Source organism: Nematostella vectensis, chromosome 6 (genome assembly GCF_932526225.1).
Source record: "Nematostella vectensis chromosome 6, jaNemVect1.1, whole genome shotgun sequence".
Taxonomy (NCBI): domain Eukaryota; kingdom Metazoa; phylum Cnidaria; class Anthozoa; order Actiniaria; family Edwardsiidae; genus Nematostella; species Nematostella vectensis.
In genome coordinates this window covers 5,274,869-5,292,193 of record NC_064039.1, presented here as the reverse complement: position 1 = coordinate 5,292,193, position 17,325 = coordinate 5,274,869, and the positions used below count along the sequence as shown (strand labels likewise).

The 17,325-nt window shown below is 42.4% G+C and overlaps 1 protein-coding gene across 8 annotated transcripts; it reads right to left on the bottom strand.

The window, feature by feature from the left end:
* Positions 1 to 1,285: 1,285 nt before the first annotated feature.
* LOC5521527 (probable cysteine desulfurase) lies at positions 1,286 to 15,436 on the bottom strand. 8 transcript variants are annotated; one of them, XM_048729258.1, is made up of 20 exons: positions 15,310 to 15,436; positions 11,371 to 11,719; positions 11,245 to 11,275; positions 10,808 to 10,924; positions 9,452 to 9,581; positions 9,045 to 9,110; positions 8,286 to 8,351; positions 7,761 to 7,942; positions 7,119 to 7,251; positions 6,838 to 6,948; positions 6,645 to 6,691; positions 6,060 to 6,264; positions 5,889 to 5,953; positions 5,724 to 5,768; positions 5,017 to 5,128; positions 4,767 to 4,919; positions 4,366 to 4,419; positions 3,635 to 3,872; positions 1,970 to 3,274; positions 1,286 to 1,902 (listed from the first exon to the last, which is right to left on the bottom strand). In XM_048729258.1, exons 1-19 carry the CDS (start codon positions 15,328 to 15,330, stop codon positions 3,021 to 3,023), a joined length of 2,379 nt encoding a protein of 792 aa, XP_048585215.1. In that variant the 5' UTR covers positions 15,331 to 15,436; the 3' UTR covers positions 1,286 to 1,902; positions 1,970 to 3,020. The 8 variants fall into 8 exon arrangements, with proteins under 8 accessions (XP_048585215.1, XP_048585218.1, XP_048585216.1 ...); XM_048729261.1 differs by lacking the exon at positions 15,310 to 15,436 and adding an exon at positions 14,601 to 14,722; XM_048729259.1 differs by lacking the exon at positions 15,310 to 15,436 and adding an exon at positions 13,670 to 14,050 and having other exon boundaries at positions 11,371 to 11,731.
* Between the last annotated feature and the right edge of the window lie 1,889 nt (positions 15,437 to 17,325).

The window sequence follows — 17,325 nt, the reverse complement described above, 5'->3', positions numbered from 1 at the left end:
ATTATTTGACAGAGATGAAACCTGATAGGCTGGCATAAAAAAATTATTTTAGCCCTGATTGGCCAAATTCTTACCGGGCAGTGGAATGGTTTCTTCGGGAAAAAAAACCTATCTAAAGAACGCCTGAACGCCCCTCTCTAACAAACGCCCCCCTCTAACAAACGCCCCCCTTACCCTCCCTCCCAGCTTAAAAACAAACGACATAGGAATTGCGGTAATATAGAAATTAATTAATCTGAGTTTAGCTTCTACTAGGTGAGACTTGCTAAATGCCAGGATACGACTTCGCAGGCTATAATTTAACAAAAACGTAGGAAGAAACCACCGGACAGCCTCTATCTGCTGGTGTGCGTCGGACCTTGTGGTCTGCGTCGACAGTTGATTAATTAATAAAACCTTTAAAAGGAAACCATCTTCCATAAGTTACTTTTTACTCAATTACTATTTCTACCTTTTGTTAGTTAATCATCAATGAACTCTGTACATATACTAGCTGTAACATGCCATTGTAACTCATTTATAACTTGAAGAAGGCAGGTATTGGCCTGCCGAAATATCGTTTAAAAAAAAAAACATAAATCTGCGTTGTTGCCGACTAGAATCCCACTGTACTTGGGTTTGTTATATTGTTATAGTTTGCAAAGAACGCCCCTTCTAATAAACGCCTCCTATCTATTGAACGCCCTCCCCTCTCCCCCCTCGGACTATCGAAATTTAATAAACGCCCCGGGCGTTTTTTAGATCATTTACAGTATGATTTTTTGTGCCCGAAGATAGCGGGGAAGTTTGGAGAAACACCCGAAAAGTAAACCGGGTGATTTACCGGGTTTCCGAGTTAATCAGCTTTTTGATAAACGGCACCCTGGAAACACAACTAGTTATTTCCCCACTAACTGATATTCATAAAAAAAAGAACGAAATTAAACTAACTAAATTATACCTCATTTGGATCACCGATTCCATATGAAACTTGGGAAACAAGGTAGGCTAAAGAATAACGGCAATATTTAGGGGGTCACAGGTCTTAGGTTTTAGGTCTTCGTTTTGTAGACGCCAGTCTTGATGTTTAGTTAATTTTTGAATTGTTCAAATTACATTGTATCTGCTTGAGTCTTTTTCAGTTTGTAAAATTACATCGTAATTCTAGTTCTTCAAACCGCCTGTTAATAAATGATTTGCTGGCTCTACTCCTAATTCGTTGTCATCTCGTTGTTTAGAAAATAAATGTTTTCTATTCGGTTAAGCGCAGCGAATTAGAATAAAACGTAATTTTTATACAGACTGATGCCATATTTTTTACATTTATTCAAAATCTTTCAAATTTTTAAAGGTCCAGCAGGAAATTTTCGAATTATCTCGCTTTGCTGAGGAAACTGTTCCGCTAACTTAGAAACGTCCGCAAACTCACAGTCCGCGTCAACAAACCCTGGTGAAACAGACACACTACACAGACAATAAGAATGCTTCCTACGCATTAACTCTCCCGCAAACCAGGTGTTCGCAGGTATTACAGCAACATAGTGCGCTTGTGGATCAACAAGTGGATCCCCGACAACTGTACTCTCAAAAGAACCATCTTCCCTTAGCGTGTATAGCCTCAGGGGACAACCTCTATGGTAACTGAACATTTCATCTGAGCTCAGTTTATGCCATGGGATATGGTTGTTGTTTTGTATCAGGAAGTATATAAATGAGAAGCAGCTCCTCCTATCTCTTCTCGTGGCGTCTAAAGGCTTAACCTCAAGCTTTGATACATAGCTCACAGTGTAATGACCCCCTTCCAAAGGATGTGGTTCGAGGTTTAACTTTTGGATGAGCTCTTGCGCGGTGTTTTGTGGTGCGGCCGCCATGTTTGAACTGCTCGATGTCGACTATTAATTCATTGACAAAGATGCAAAATTCCTGCAACAACAATACAAAGTGTAAGGGGAAGCAGTTTAAATAACAATAAATGAACATGCTTACTTACATGGGGGCTGACCCCAGGCTGCCACAACTCCCGTAACGTAAGTCTGTGATAAATGATACTCCACTCGCTTATCAGCCAGTCAGCGGTCATGACACTATAGTGATATACTTCATGTGTGATTTTGCGATGTAAACCCTCATTTTCAATGTTGTCCAGACTTTGGACCAGAAGCGATATTAATTTGCAAAAGCTGGAAAAGGGTACAAAGCTACCGTTTTTTTTTTTTGCTTCAAAGGGAATAATAATAAGGGCCTGACAGACCCAGCAGATCCCTCTCTCCTCCCCCTCTGAGCCGCCTCCATGCCTCTCCTTTCCTCGCCCGCCTTTCAATAGTCCCTCCACCCAGCTTCTTTCCCCTCTTCTCACTTTTCCGGCGGAATAAACTCAAAAGATTTACTCATTATTTTGATATAGCATATATTTTTCTCTATTTATTGTCACTTTTTTATACTTGATTTTACGCTTATTAAGTCGATTAGAAGGCTCGTTGAGTCCGCTTTTATCAAAGTTATTATGAGTTATCATTATTGATGGCCTTACAATATCGAGCTGTAAGGACACCACTAAAGTTTCAATGCTTTGTACGCAGTGGCGGTGGTTCATGTTAAAATCTACATCAAAGTCGGTTCTGCTTGAGCCACAGTACCAACACTGAACCCGCCGCTATAAAATTAATTTAACTGATAGTCCAAAAATATAACTAAATGAAAAACAGTATAATGAAATTGATAAGGTTTAAAAGAATAAAAATTAGCAGCGACGGAAATAACAATTAAAGCATTAAAAAAATATCCAAACATATCCGAAAAAATATAATTTTGGTATATACATTGCAAAATATAATGTGAATAAAAATTTATAACGCCATATATTTCTGACTTGATTTGTTTCAGACAAAAACTAAAGAACAACTTCATGCGGATTGAATAAGTTATGAATAAATTAAGTGGATAATTTTATTAAGACTGTGTGTAGAATACTATCTCATCACACTATTATTTTTTTAAATCCAAAGATTTTATCGTCTACATGACTAATGCCAGTCGGCCCTTCAAGAAATTGTGCACTTCTGACCGTGCGTCTTTGTAGGGGCAGACTTGCTAGTCAGTCTGTAGTCCTTTTTCCTCGAAAACATTCTAGCATGCTTGCTGTCAACCGGTTTTTCTGGTGACTGTTCGATATTGTTGTTTTGATTCCTCTGTGCGTCTTTCTGGGGTTCTTGGGTGATGTCTTGCGCCTCGAATTGTTGTGATGCGGATGCTCCAATTGGATCCCGACGAGGGGTTCTACCGTCTTCCTCCTCTACTGATGCAAGACAAGAGAGTTACTCGGTTACAATCGTGTCTTTCATGAACGATAGCTCGAGGCGATAAAGTTATCGCGGAAAAAACGACTCGGGCGATCGTTCATGACGGCGAACGTTCGTTGTGACACTGATGGGTGGGGGAAGGGGGGGTCGGGAAAGCCTCGGTTACACAGCATGACATTGGTGGAGGAGTGGGAATAGGAGGCTTGGTTACACTTGTGACACGGGTGGGGGATAGGAGGCTCGGTTACACTTATGATACGGTTGGAGGAGTAGGAAAACGAGGCACACGATATCTATGCATTAAGTACATGCGATCAGCACGTAGAGTAGAAGTGACACCTAGTGTACAAGCTCACCTTCCTGGATAGTGGGCTGGCTGTATTTCTCGCGATAGTACTGGACCTTCTCAAAGTCCCGTGAGCGTCTTTTCGTTGTCCTCCGCGGGATGAACGGGAGAGTAGTGCGACGGAATGGCTTGTGCTTCAGCGATGCCGTCGCCAAGTGGAGCTGAGCGTCTCGAGGCTGGAGGAACCACACGAGCTTGTTGGCTTCTCCGGGGAACTCAATCACCTCGTCTTCTGCTGTCGAGATCTCCTGTAAGTATCATAAATAAATGTAAGCAATAGGCTTGGCATTTTTCGAGAGCACTGAGACCACTGCTAGTAGCAACAAGTCTGCACGTATAAATTGGTATCTGGAAACAGATACCCTACTAACAGAAGCTTTTCCCTAGTGTTCTCGGTTGTGCTTGTATTCGCGGTTTTGGCTACTCGCGTTGTACTCGTGTTGCCAACAACACGGAAACACCGAAACGCGAATCGGCAAGGAAAGTGTTAGAGACAAAGAAAGAGAAAAGTTCTGCTAGCAGGGTAGGGAACAGACGAGTACGTCTTACACATTCTGAGCTTAGGGAGCCCAAAATATTATCGAACCTCATTCATATCTGCTCAAATCCTTTTTTGAAATGGCATTATATGGATGCCATTCGCAAGTATGGTTGATAGTAGCAAAGCTATAGATTTGCGAAATCACCCTTTATCAAACCATAAGAAGATAATCTTTTGGAGGCGAAAGACTTGCAACTAACATTGTTCACTTCTTCAGCACTGTTGAAAACCTTGAACGCGGCCTGGGCGATTTCCTTTAAAGAAAAACAGAGCAATAATTAACAGTCAATAAAAGCCTCTTTCGATTAATGTTGTCAGCGTGGAAACGACAAATAATAAATGTCAAATGGCAGTTCTTAGACCAAAAAGTCTTAAGAATTAAATTCGCAAATAAACTCTAGCGATGCTAGAACATACATTGGTGAACGTTTAGGATTGAGCGTAAATAATAAATCGACAGTCTAACATATTGCTCTGCATTGGTGGAAATATATTGAGATCCATGCTTCCTTTTGGTCGTAGAACGGCTTTTGAGCCCTTATAACGTTTTTCGAAATAGCTGAACTGCTTTAAAGGGTTATGTCCATTCATTTATACTCACATCAAGGGAGCCCTCGAAGTCAACAGGACGAGGCTTGCTCACTTGTGCTGAGCTTCTCGAGTAGTTGATGTCACGTAAGCTGTAAATCGCTTTGCTCTTTTCCTGCGCAAATTGACGATTTTCCCAGGCGCCAGTATGTGGATCAAATCGGTACTACAGATAGACGATTCGTGTCATGAATAACTAACTCTCGGCCAATCAAATCACGACACCTGCAATATCCACTGGTAAGTATTTAAAAGTTTCTAACCTGTGGCAGTAATTTCCACCCGTGTGTAGCGACCATGTCTACAGCTTCCAACACGAAGTGGACTGTTTCGTCATCCATGAAGAACGGCAGGTTAAGCCGAGCAAAGCCTGGCCTGTACACGAGTAAGGTGACAGTATTGGTATGCTGTGACTAGCAAACGATGACATTCAAAGACCACGGGAATTATGGTAGACTATAAAAGAATGAACAGTAGAGCCAATGACACTCTGAAAAGCTAAAAAATGCGGGGCTGAATGTTCTCAAACTAAAACAAACTGTTCAAGATCAACACTTTGCCATTATAGGCAAATGGGGCATTCCAGGGGGGGGTCTCCAGGGTAAAAGTGATAGGGATGCTCGTCGGGAAATTCGAAAAATTCCCCCTAAAAATGCCTGCACATCAAAAATTGCTACCCTAAAAAAATGCCTCAGAAGCATTAAAAAATACTATTTCTGAGATAAAAGCCTTTTTTTAAACCACCTAAAAATACCTGAGGCCTAGTTTTGACCCCTAAAAAATACGACGAGCATCCCTATCGGTTCGACATGGGAAGAACCCCCATCCCCCCCCCTGGGGGAGGGGGGCTTGCTAAGTGGGGACTCAGGCTATTTTACTTCCGGTTCTACTACCGGTTCCGAACATACATGTGTCTGGATAGGGTCAGCGGTACGGAAATTTCCATAATGAACAAAAAGAGATTACTCACTTCATTATTTCCAATGGCTCTTTACAATGTACCTCGCCATCGTCACTGAAATAAATAAATAACAAAATCAAGGGTTTTAATAAAGTGCATAGAAGAGATTAAAAAGAAAAAAAACACAACAACAACTAACAAGCAAGCAAACAAAAAAAACGTCGCCAAACTTACCTTTCGTGACTCTCAAGGAACCAGGTGAATTTTTGCGCCACTGACTCGTCTATCCCCAGGAGGTCCTGTAAACAAAAGTAAAGAGAGTCATTTCAGTGTTGAATGTTCGACAGTAACGACTACAAGAATAAAAACGGCCAAGATCACGTGATTCCATATTCTGCACCATACCTGAGCATAAGGTCCAGCGCATGCACAGCCACCTCTCGCCTGGATGCCGTAGAGGTCATTCAAGAGCACTGAGACGAAGTTATGATGCAGCAGTTTGCCGCTGTCGGGATGGTACACGAGGAACGAGAAGATTGGAAGGCGTCGCGCAGAGCTGCTTCCGAGGATGGAGATGTTTGGGTTCGCTTTCCAGATCTTGAACGCTTTTCTGGTGAGGAAACGTCATATAGTCTGTCACCCCAATCTATTTTTACGCCGCACGTTGCATCATGGTTATAGCAAAGTTCATATGATCTATCACGGTAATCTGGCGCCATGCCTTGCATCATGGCTATTGCAAGCGTCTTTCGGACTGCGACTGTAATCTGAAGTGGTTCGTTGCATCGTGGCTATATCAAGAGTCACGTGGAGCATGGAGAGTCAGCGCCCTCTACGATGTAGCCTGCGTAGCAAGCGTTTCTATGGAGTTTCAGCAGCGCGGGCACATTCTTCGCTCGAAACTCCACAGAAACGCTTGCTACGCAGGCTATCTACGATGTCGATCGCGTCGAACCTATTACTGCGCTTTCTCTGTTTTTGTTTATTCACCTGCACAACTCTTCCTCTCGTGCTTCGATCAAGTCTGATCCAATGGACTGCAAGAAGAACAAATTACAACACGGTTATAATTATTACACGAATAACAAAAAAATACGTGACAAATAAATGAATCAATAAATCAACACAATTTGACTGCAGTCATAAGTTTTTATTCCCAATCTTTTTTCCTGGCAATACTGACCTCCTTTAGCTGAAAGACCAGTCCCGCGCGTATGGACTCGACAATAGCGGGCGTGCCACCTTCCTCACGTGACTCGATATCTTGTAGGTACAGATGGGTGTCACGGGTTACCTGTGTATTAATAAGAAGGTGCATAACACAACCCTTACAAAAGACAATGTACACATTGCACCTACAAATGACATGCAACAGCACCTCCAACTCCCCTCCCCCACCCCCCACCCCCTCCCACTAATTCCCACTCTGTATATCCGGGCTGCGACTGTATAAACTGCACTTACAAATAACACAGTTCCGCCCCCGCAGCCCCCTGGGATAGGGTTCGTGAACAGACTCTTCTTAGCTATCAGCACACCAGGCGTTCCGGGACCCCCCGCGAATTTGTGAGGAGACAGGAAAACGGCGTCTTTATACCTAAAAACGTGAACAGAAACTGGTGAAACAGAGTCAGAATTTAGTCTGTGGTATCATAAACGATATTAGTAGTGCGGCTGCAAATTCGATGAGAGCTTAAAACCAGCATCATGTAGGTTGTTTAGCTGATGATGGCGACGGGTAAGTTCGCTATGAAAACCCAGCTATAATTGTTCGCTAGGCTCAAGCCTACCTTAACTTATTTGGAACTATAAAAACGAGATAATCTTATCGAAACTTGTTGAGCCCTAAGCATGAAAGCGTTGTTTGGTCATGACCTCCTCATTGCCGTCGTAGTTGCTTTTAAAAACTCTCTAGTTTCCCATAAAACAAAGAATGATGTCTAACAAAACCCTATTGCATATGCTCCGTGCTGCAGTTGCGTTGCAAGATTAATTCTATCTTGAAGTACGGCGCGTTCATGTCTAAAAGACCTACCCTAGCTTTGATGCGTTCATGTCTATCTTGAAGAAGATGGGTGGGGTGGGGGCTGTTGCGTAAAGACCTACCCTAGCTTTGACGCGTTCATGTCTATCTTGAGGTAAGGCGCGGCGGTCGCGTAGTCCCAGAATGACAAAGCCCCGTATCGATGGCACAGCTCCGCGATCAGGACAGTATCAGTCATGATCCCCGTCACGTTAGACGCAGCCGAGAACGCAGCTAGCATGTGCATACCACGACGACTATAATACTACACAAGGGAGAGGGGTCAGTTAGCATAATGGACAAAGGGTCAGTAGGCACGGGAGAGGGGGGGGCAGTATGCACAAGGGTGAGGGAGTCAGGGAACACAATGGGGAATGGGTCAGTAGGCATAAGGGGGGTGGGGTGATCAGTAGGCACTAGGGGGGAGGGGGATATAAGCAGAGAGGGTCAGTAGGTACGGGGGAGGATATGACTGGAGCCCTTGTCTCCCTCACAGACGTTCTGGACTCGACACGCTAGGTGTCGCTTCAGCCTCAATTACTGGTGAGTCCGAAGGGCAGGTGGGAGAGAGGCTGAAAACATTCCTATAATAACTCTTCGTGAAATACCTTCAAATTTGTCTCTAACATATCCTGATCCACGGTTCCTTGCTTTGTGTCACGTATACGTACGATCTGAAAAAAAAAAATACAGACCATTAGACAATTTAACTGTCTGCAAGATAAAAAAAGCCAAAAAACAGGGGAGGTCATCAGCCATACTACCTATGACGGCGGACAGGGGCAAATAATGGCAAAGTTCGAATTGTAAGGTCGTGTTAGCTTATATTCGCTTGATTTTTTGCATAGATGTTACTTCTTGTGTTTTATAAGCCAAAATAAGCTTTAGTATTTTTTGGTAGATAACCCGTTCTTGGGATATTGCAAATTGTAAGACTCTTGATTTGTCTGAAATTGCCCAATTTGGGCGAAATTGCTACTTTTTTCATGATCTATGGCAACTTTGCTCAATCATATCTCAGGAAAGGATCGTCTCTACCCCAAAATACTAAAGCCTATTTTGTTTTATATTATGCAAGGAACCTCTAGGCAAAATGTAAACAAAATATAAACTAACACTACCTTACAATTTTGCTATTTCCTGCTCCTGTCATGACAGCGCAAGCCCCCCTCCCCCCCTCCCCCATTCAGCTAATCCTGGGTGCGCGCCTGGTGCCCCCCTCCCCCATTCAGCTAATCCTGGGTACGCGCCTGGTGCCCCTCCCCCATTCAGCTAATCCTGGGTACGCGCCTGGTGCAGTCGTATTTATGGTTTTGAGGCAATGTGTGAGTGTGATTGCTGCAGATATCGTGCTTGTTTGAACTCACCTTCGCACCACTTTCTTTCCATGGCAGAATATTGGAATGATGCTCAAACGGTCCAACAAAAACTACCTGAATACGAAAAAAACATAAGCGATTGGCACTTTTTTAAGCAGTTTTTATACTGCTTAAAAATCTGTTCGCCACTATTCACCCTAGATTCTTTTTTTCATCAGAAATTACAAAACAACGTAGTTCTTGGGGTTTATTAGAAGCACACTTAACTAGCATACAGACATTGGCACCAGTTGGGCCAAGACTGGACGCTAGCACAGTCTTCTATTACGCGTGCAGTTCGACAACCATCAATGTGTTATTGCTTTGTTCATTTATTTGATGTGACCAAGCCCCTTTTGCCTCATGACCTCCCCGAACAGATTGACAGAGACCTTGGCTGCGTGTTTGCGACATACCGTTGTTTTTGCCTTGTCTCCTCCCATCTCTAGGGCGTGGATAAGCTTATGAATGGCGCCTGTTGTTCCGCTTCCTGTAAAAATTACCACGTCGTCGTCCGTAGCGTTCACACACTCCTTGATAATCTCCCTTAAAAAAAGCGCAGGGTTTAACAGTCAATAATATATCCAACAGTTGAAGCTCTTGGATGCTGGTGCTATAAAGGTAATTATTCTTGAAGGTTCTTCCTCTTTATATGACGCTGATGAACTATTTCTTTAAACCACGGATGCTGGTGCTATAAAGGTAATTAATAGACCGCGGTAATAATTGTGGAGGTCATGATGATGAGAGTGGTAGTGGTGGTTATGATTATGATGATGGTGAACGTGGTGATGTCTTTGATATACCAGGATGCAATTTGCGTTTGGTTCCCAACTGACCAATGACAGTGTGCGTATTTACAAATCTCGCGTCACGAGTGTATTTTGTCGGGAGGCTGTCGTCTATTTGCATATCTCACCTTGCTTTATGTCTAAAACGTGTCATATGTCAGAATGCTCTCGTCTATATTATATATTATCTTGCTTCGTGTTTAAACCGTGTCGTATGTCGGGAGGATGACGTGTATTTGTATACCTCACCTTGCTTCATGTCTAAAGTGCGTCGTCTGTCTGAAGAATGTCGTGTATTTGTATACCTCACCTTGCTTCATGTCTAAAGTGCGACGTCTGTCTGGAGAATGTCGTCTATTTGTATACCTCACCTTGCTTCATGTCTAAAGTGCGACGTCTGTCTGGAGAATGTCGTCTATTTGTATACCTCACCTTGCTTCATGTCTAAAGTGCGTCGTCTGTCTGAAGAATGTCGTGTATTTGTATACCTCACCTTGCTTCATGTCTAAAGTGCGACGTCTGTCTGGAGAATGTCGTCTATTTGTATACCTCACCTTGCTTCATGTCTAAAGTGCGACGTCTGTCTGGAGAATGTCGTCTATTTGTATACCTCACCTTGCTTCATGTCTAAACTGCGTCGTCTGTCTGAAGAATGTCGTGTATTTGTATACCTCACCTTGCTTCATGTCTAAAGTGCGACGTCTGTCTGGAGAATGTCGTCTATTTGTATACCTCACCTTGCTTCATGTCTAAAGTGCGTCGTCTGTCTGGAGAATGTCGTCTATTTGTATACCTCACCTTGCTTCATGTCTAAAGTGCGACGTCTGTCTGGAGAATGTCGTCTATTTGTATACCTCACCTTGCTTCATGTCTAAAGTGCGACGTCTGTCTGGAGAATGTCGTCTATTTGTATACCTCACCTTGCTTCATGTCTAAAGTGCGTCGTCTGTCTGGAGAATGTCGTCTATTTGTATACCTCACCTTGCTTCATGTCTAAAGTGCGTCGTCTGTCGGGAGGTGGTCGTGGTAGTAGTGTGCGTATTCGCGTACAACGGGTATACATAGTCCCGTATGTAGTCCTCGATAAAACGGAGTGGCCTGGATAGGAAAACTGCGTTAGCGACAAACACATTGTGATAGAGACATAATAGCACGGCGCTACCGTGGCAACCAGGACAAGAATCAAAGCCTTTGATTCTGTTGATGATGTTCGGAACATCGGCCAATTAGCATTAGCATGTGACAGCTTGGTTTGATTGGAACAAACTTATAACTAGAACAATAACTAGGAGGGTCCACTCGTGTTCTGTTGTACATTGAAGCATTTTCCTGTCATGGTTGGTTGGCTAGTGCCTTATTAGTTCACTTTCTAAAGGTGGCCACGGTAGCGCGCGTCGCACCGTAAAACCCATTCTTACCTTCCTGAGGCAGTGTAGTCACAATAGATTACTGAAAAATAAAGAGATTGACGTGTAAAATCACATTGACGATACCTAATCAACTTAGATCAACAGGCTAGACAGGTAGGACTACCAATCTCGCACCTTTTTTCTGCCCATACGGCCCTTCAAACAACGTGTCTCCGCCAATAACATTCTCGTCTAAGTAGTCCAACATGGCAGGCATGTCACCAGCATTTGTGCCACCCGTGACGTCATCCGTAGTTGTGACGTCATCCTTTCCGCTAGCATTACTGCTGACATCAGTTCCGTCTGTTCTGGTTACAGCGCGTGTATCTGTATTTGTGGCATTAGCTGTTGTTGTGGTTAGCGCTTGTTGCGCTTGATTATTTTGATCCGCTTCAACATTTTTGCTTGAGTCGAGTGCTTTGTCCGTTCGACTTTCGCTATCGTCATGTGTCTGAACTTCTTCGGCTTTGTTGACGGTTTTTGTCTGCGGGGAGAACTTAACAACATAAATTGATTTAAGGATCATAGCCTCGGGAGCCATTCCCCGCAAAGCGATTCTGGTGAGTGGGATAAACAACTGAACCAAAGCAGTGTTATCACAAACACACCCATAGTAGCTCCAAGTCCCTCAATACCAGAGCGTCGAAGGGATTTTGAGAAGTCTAACGAGCACCATACTACCACAGTTGTGTAATTAACTACAGACCCACACGAGTCTTTTCTACGAGTGCTGTGTTACGAAGTACTTGACTCAGGCGATAATTCGTGAATGGGTAAGTAATGGGAGTATAATGCGACACACGTACCACGAGAGCAGGGCCCGAGTTGAGAGGCCTGTAAGAACCAGATATTCCTAACATCGAGAAGGACATCGCGCGGTTAATAGATCTTTCAACCTCGAGAGTAAACGACGAATCAAACATCCCCTGGGTCTTGCACACAACTAACGGTACTTTTAGCGTTTCTTCTCGTTATACGTCCTACACGCTATTATTATTTGAGCTTCTAGTGGATAGAATAGCTGAGAGTGCTATCATCAATTTTCTTGTTTACAAATGCCATTGAGCATCTGTCTGTATGTAAGTGATTTACGGCCTGTCTGACGTTTTCGTGCCATTCTCGACCCCTGTGTTGCGTTTACGTCGTCGCGCGATTATATTTCACGTTGGCGGAGCTAACTTAGTCACGAACATTGTAAAGAGAAGAGAGCAACAGGCGGCGGGAGATAAGCTATCAAATTGCCCCTTTCAGGAGTTCAGATACACGCAGAGCTGATCTATTCTTACGTCACTCTTGTCAGAGTATTGTGGTTAGGTATGTTTTTATAGCTGTTATGACGTCATGTAGAGCGGAAATGCTTTTTGCGGTGTTTAACGCCTGTTTAAGGTTTCCTCTTCCGCAAGATAAGAGCTTTGGTCCGCTTATCATTGTGGCATTGTGTGAGTATCTGCTCACGTCGGGTTTGTATCTAATTTATGTCGACTTGATCGTTTTAAAGTGCGATAAGACCATGCAAATCATGTCAATTTGTTGTATTTCCACTCGAATCAAACAGACCCAATTCTTTCTGATCTTACGGAAAGCATGTAATTACTTTTGCTCCAGAAGAGGTCTTACATCCTTTACGGCGATCGTTAAAGAAACCTCAATTTGCTATCATGCGGGCAGATCCTCGCTCAAAAGAATTCCAATCATTTTTACTTATCTCACTATTTACTGGTGTTCGTTTTTGCGAAGTGGCAAGAGAAATTATTATATCACTGTCAACGAGCTAAAGATTTTGCGCAAAAAGCTCCCCCACATATGGACAGTAGATTGAAATAGGTGATAAATAAGCAGAAATTCGGTAAAAGAGGAAGATTTCATGTTTTTCATGACGGTTTTAGCCATTAGAGTTTTTTGTCAAAAAATTTCAAAGGCACAAAAGGTCTATACCCCTATACCGCAGGCGTCTTCATCCCCAAAATCAATGCCGCCTCTAACAAATGAATAGCCACATACACCTAGAGCCCTGGGCGAAAACCCATCAAAGATGGCGCATTAATGGAAGCGCAATACTATCACGGGCATACAGTATAGGAAACAGTGTGTTCCCATTATATAAATTCAGCGCTAGTATTAGCTAGAAATATTCAGGAATGCTTATCCAATTAGCCTTACTCTCAAATAGCCCCCCCAAAATAAAAACAACGATTAGCTATCTATCGTTACAGTTGCTATATTTAGAGCCAGCATAAACACACTTTAGGTTTGCAATTCGAATAAGCAGTAAACGCTTGGTATAAAAGTATTAGGTAGTATTACGATAAATAGAATACTTCACTTGGCACAGATCAGTCAGGTTTTACACCAGAGATCTTGCCAGGAAATGGACTTATTTGTGCCAGGATTAATAAATATGCTCGAATTTTTGGTCGATTTCTACACCACTTACCATTCTTATCCTGTCCTGATTACGGCGAAATTGCCGATGGAGCGAGGAGTTTGGTTATTAAGAATAACGTGTGAGCTAGCGACACTGTCCTAAGCTTAAATATGCAGATTGAATCAATTTACGGAGCTCACTTATTGTTTGTCCTTGCAACTTGTATTGTTGCTTAAAACAAAGATAGTGCATACACTGATTGACTTCCTCTGATTATAAAGGGCTTACTAAGTACGAAGAAAAATTAGATATGGAAAAAAAATCATGGAAGTGGATAAGGATGATGCCTGTGATTGTGACGACGATGAATATGTTACCTCTATTTAACCCGCTTTCCCTATATCTATAAATATTTAAGCCGTTGCAGTCGTAATCCTGTTTAACATTCCTTCGAATTACTATTCTCACTAGGGAATATCGGGAAAAATAGCCGAAAATAAGGCGAAATCGTAGATAAACAGGTTTAGATATCAGCATGGGCTCCTGTTACATAACTTTAGCACCTCTATGGATTTATATTCTGGATCCGATTCTGGATATTTCACTTCAAGCCCTTGCGACGCCACGGAGAAGATCTCAAGCCATTTTGCGACCCGCCCTCATCCCCGCAGCGATGAAATTATGCTTGCTCACGGGGTCATCCGTTCGCAATTGCCTCGGGCTCGCTCTCCCCATATCTTAGCCTTAACCTGAGGCATTGTTCAAGGGTTACTCTAGTGAGAATATATCACTTTTTTTGACTTTTTTAGAAAAAAAAAGGGGAAATGCTATAAAAAGCAAATATGAATGTATTCATTTTATTCTTGTCAGTAAGATGAAAACGGTTTCAGCGTTTAAGACTGTTATTATAAGGGGCGTGTTGAAGGGACTGAATTGTAAGCACGTTATATCTCGAGAGTGTTTGTATCGAGGACTAGAGAGAGTAAAATGGTGATCGAACCTGCACGGAAGCAGCCCGTACGCACACGCGAAGGTACTTGGAGGAGGCTAATAATTTTCTGTGCACTTTTCATTGAGGAATTTAGCCCTTTTTGGCTTTTTGGGTGAGTACGTCACAATAACCTGAAAGTGAGAGATGCCTGCTTTAAACAGCGCTCAATCATGAACTGTCGCTACAACATATACTCTTGCATTATTCATCAGTGAAATGCCTCCACTTCATCTGTTAACCAAATAGGACATTTCCATGCATCGAAATAAACAGAGAAAATCGAAAACAAAATAGATGCTGTGTACAATCTTTTTTTTCGTTCTTTTTACGAAGATTCTATATTCTAAAGCTAAAAAATCCAGTGTAAAAAAACACTGAGAAAAATTCTCGTTTAAAACACACTTGTGATCAAAATGCGCTGTGGTTATCTAGAATGTAAATCTGCACCTGGATCACAAAATGACTAGAAAATGAATGAAATTCCGTGTTGAATTATCTAATAATGTTTTTCAAGTCCACCAGAATAATCGAGCATCGCCATAATGGATTTCTAGCTTGTTATTTGTGTGACATTCTGACAAGTCGCGTGTAACCATCCTAACGCCCATTCAAATAGTGCTTATCAAAGCTCGCACAAGCGAACAGTGTCGATTAATTTCCTTGGAATAAAGCTATCGCTGTGAGGGTGGGATATTGGTAAATAGACATTCTTACGCACCTTTCCGGTGGCCGCCTTCATGTTGTATAATCGCCTTTCTGAGAACGGAGAAGAAAGCTGAAATCGCGGTAATGGTGTTATCGCCTTTCTGTCACGCTAACCACCCAGCCATCTGCCGAACGCCGCAAGCAAATAATGACGTCACACAGACACGAACGAGGGATACTACTCCACTACTCCGAGGACCACGGCTACTTCCGCTATGTCAACATTTCCGGTAATATACTGCATGTAATAGAATTAACTCTCCTTTCCTAACGCCTTTTATATATATTTTACTCTACACAATGTGTAATAAAATTTACCTATGCTAGTTTAAACATTTCTCACCTGGACTACCACCGTGCACATCACCGTACTATCAATAGTCACCACCACCGCCACCGTCGTCGTCATCGTCATCGCCATCGTCAACATCATTATCATCATCACCACCACCACCATCATCATCATCGTCAACATCATTATCATCATCACCACCACCCCCACCACCACTGTCATCATCATCATCATCATCCCCACACATCATCTCCTAATCATCTTCATCGCTATGCATCATGTATCTTTGGCGTCATTATCAGTACTCTATCAATTTTATCATCACCATCATCATCATTAACCACCATCATAACTATAATCATCATCACTATCACACAGCATCATAATCATCCTCACCACCACACAATGATTTCAATCATCACCCTACAATCATCATAATTATAATCATCATCATCACCACACAGCACCATATTCTCAAATATTCTTGTTCTTAAGTCACAATATAGCCCTTAAGATCAAATTAAATTTAGATAAAAAAAAGATGAGGATCGAACCTGGGCAGCAGGTAAAAGAAAATGGAGAGACAATACATCCACCCCTGATGGTGGTGGTGGGGCGTTGGGAAGGTCTAATTACCGCAATACCGCACACAATTTTCGAGAATACCGCAGAAAACCACACAAAAGGACGGGGTTTTGAAGACATTTTCCGCTAGCTCATCCCGTACCAAATCCTGCGCACCGCAGGACTATAATTAAGACCGCATTACCCAAATTTTTTTAATATACTTTTTATGGCAATACCGCCGTTTATAAAGCAAAATCTCGCATCTCGCAGTGTTCTGAAATACCGCATCACCGCATGTGTTTTGCTCTTACCGCAATATCGTAAAATATAGATTTAGGCATTGCCTAAAAGCGGAGCTCCAAACGACCAAATCTTTTTCTTATTTTCGCTTAATGATTTGAAAAAAATGTTAAATATTATTATTATTTATGTTTTTGACGACGTCAACGATTTCACAGATCACGCGACCAACTTGTCATACCCACTTTCCCCCACATCCACATGACAAATAACAAGTTTAGTTGTCATACGATGTTTCGGCGTCAGGGTAGTTCAAATTTATTGACGTCATCGATGACGTCACGTGACCATCTCATTGCACCCCATTTGAAACATACTACATCACACCTACCGAGTTTTGTTGTCACACGATGTTTCTTTAATGAAATATCAATATTTTTTTATTTGATGATGTCAGCATATTTTTGCTTCTAGTGACGTCATTGATGACGTCACAATCACCTGATCATAGTGGAGCACCCCCCTTGACACCAACATGACACCTACCGAGTTTGGTTGTGAAACAATGTTTCTTTCAAAAGATATGAATGTTTTTGCTTTCAATCACGTTTTTTGCTTTAAGTGACGTCATCGATTACATAACACAACACGTGACCATATTGTTGCATCCCCCTTGACACCTACATGACACCTACCGAGTTTGGTTGCCATATGATGTTTCCTTCGTAAAGGATAAATATTTTTTGTATTTTGATGACAGCATATTTTTGCTACTAGTGACGTCATCGATGACGTCACCAATCACCAGACCACCACAGTTTTGCACCTCCCTTGAAACAAACATGACACCTGCCAAGTTTGGTTGTCATACGATGCTTTTAAGGGACGGACATCGCGTCAAGAAAACCCGAGTCGATGGCCGGCTTACCA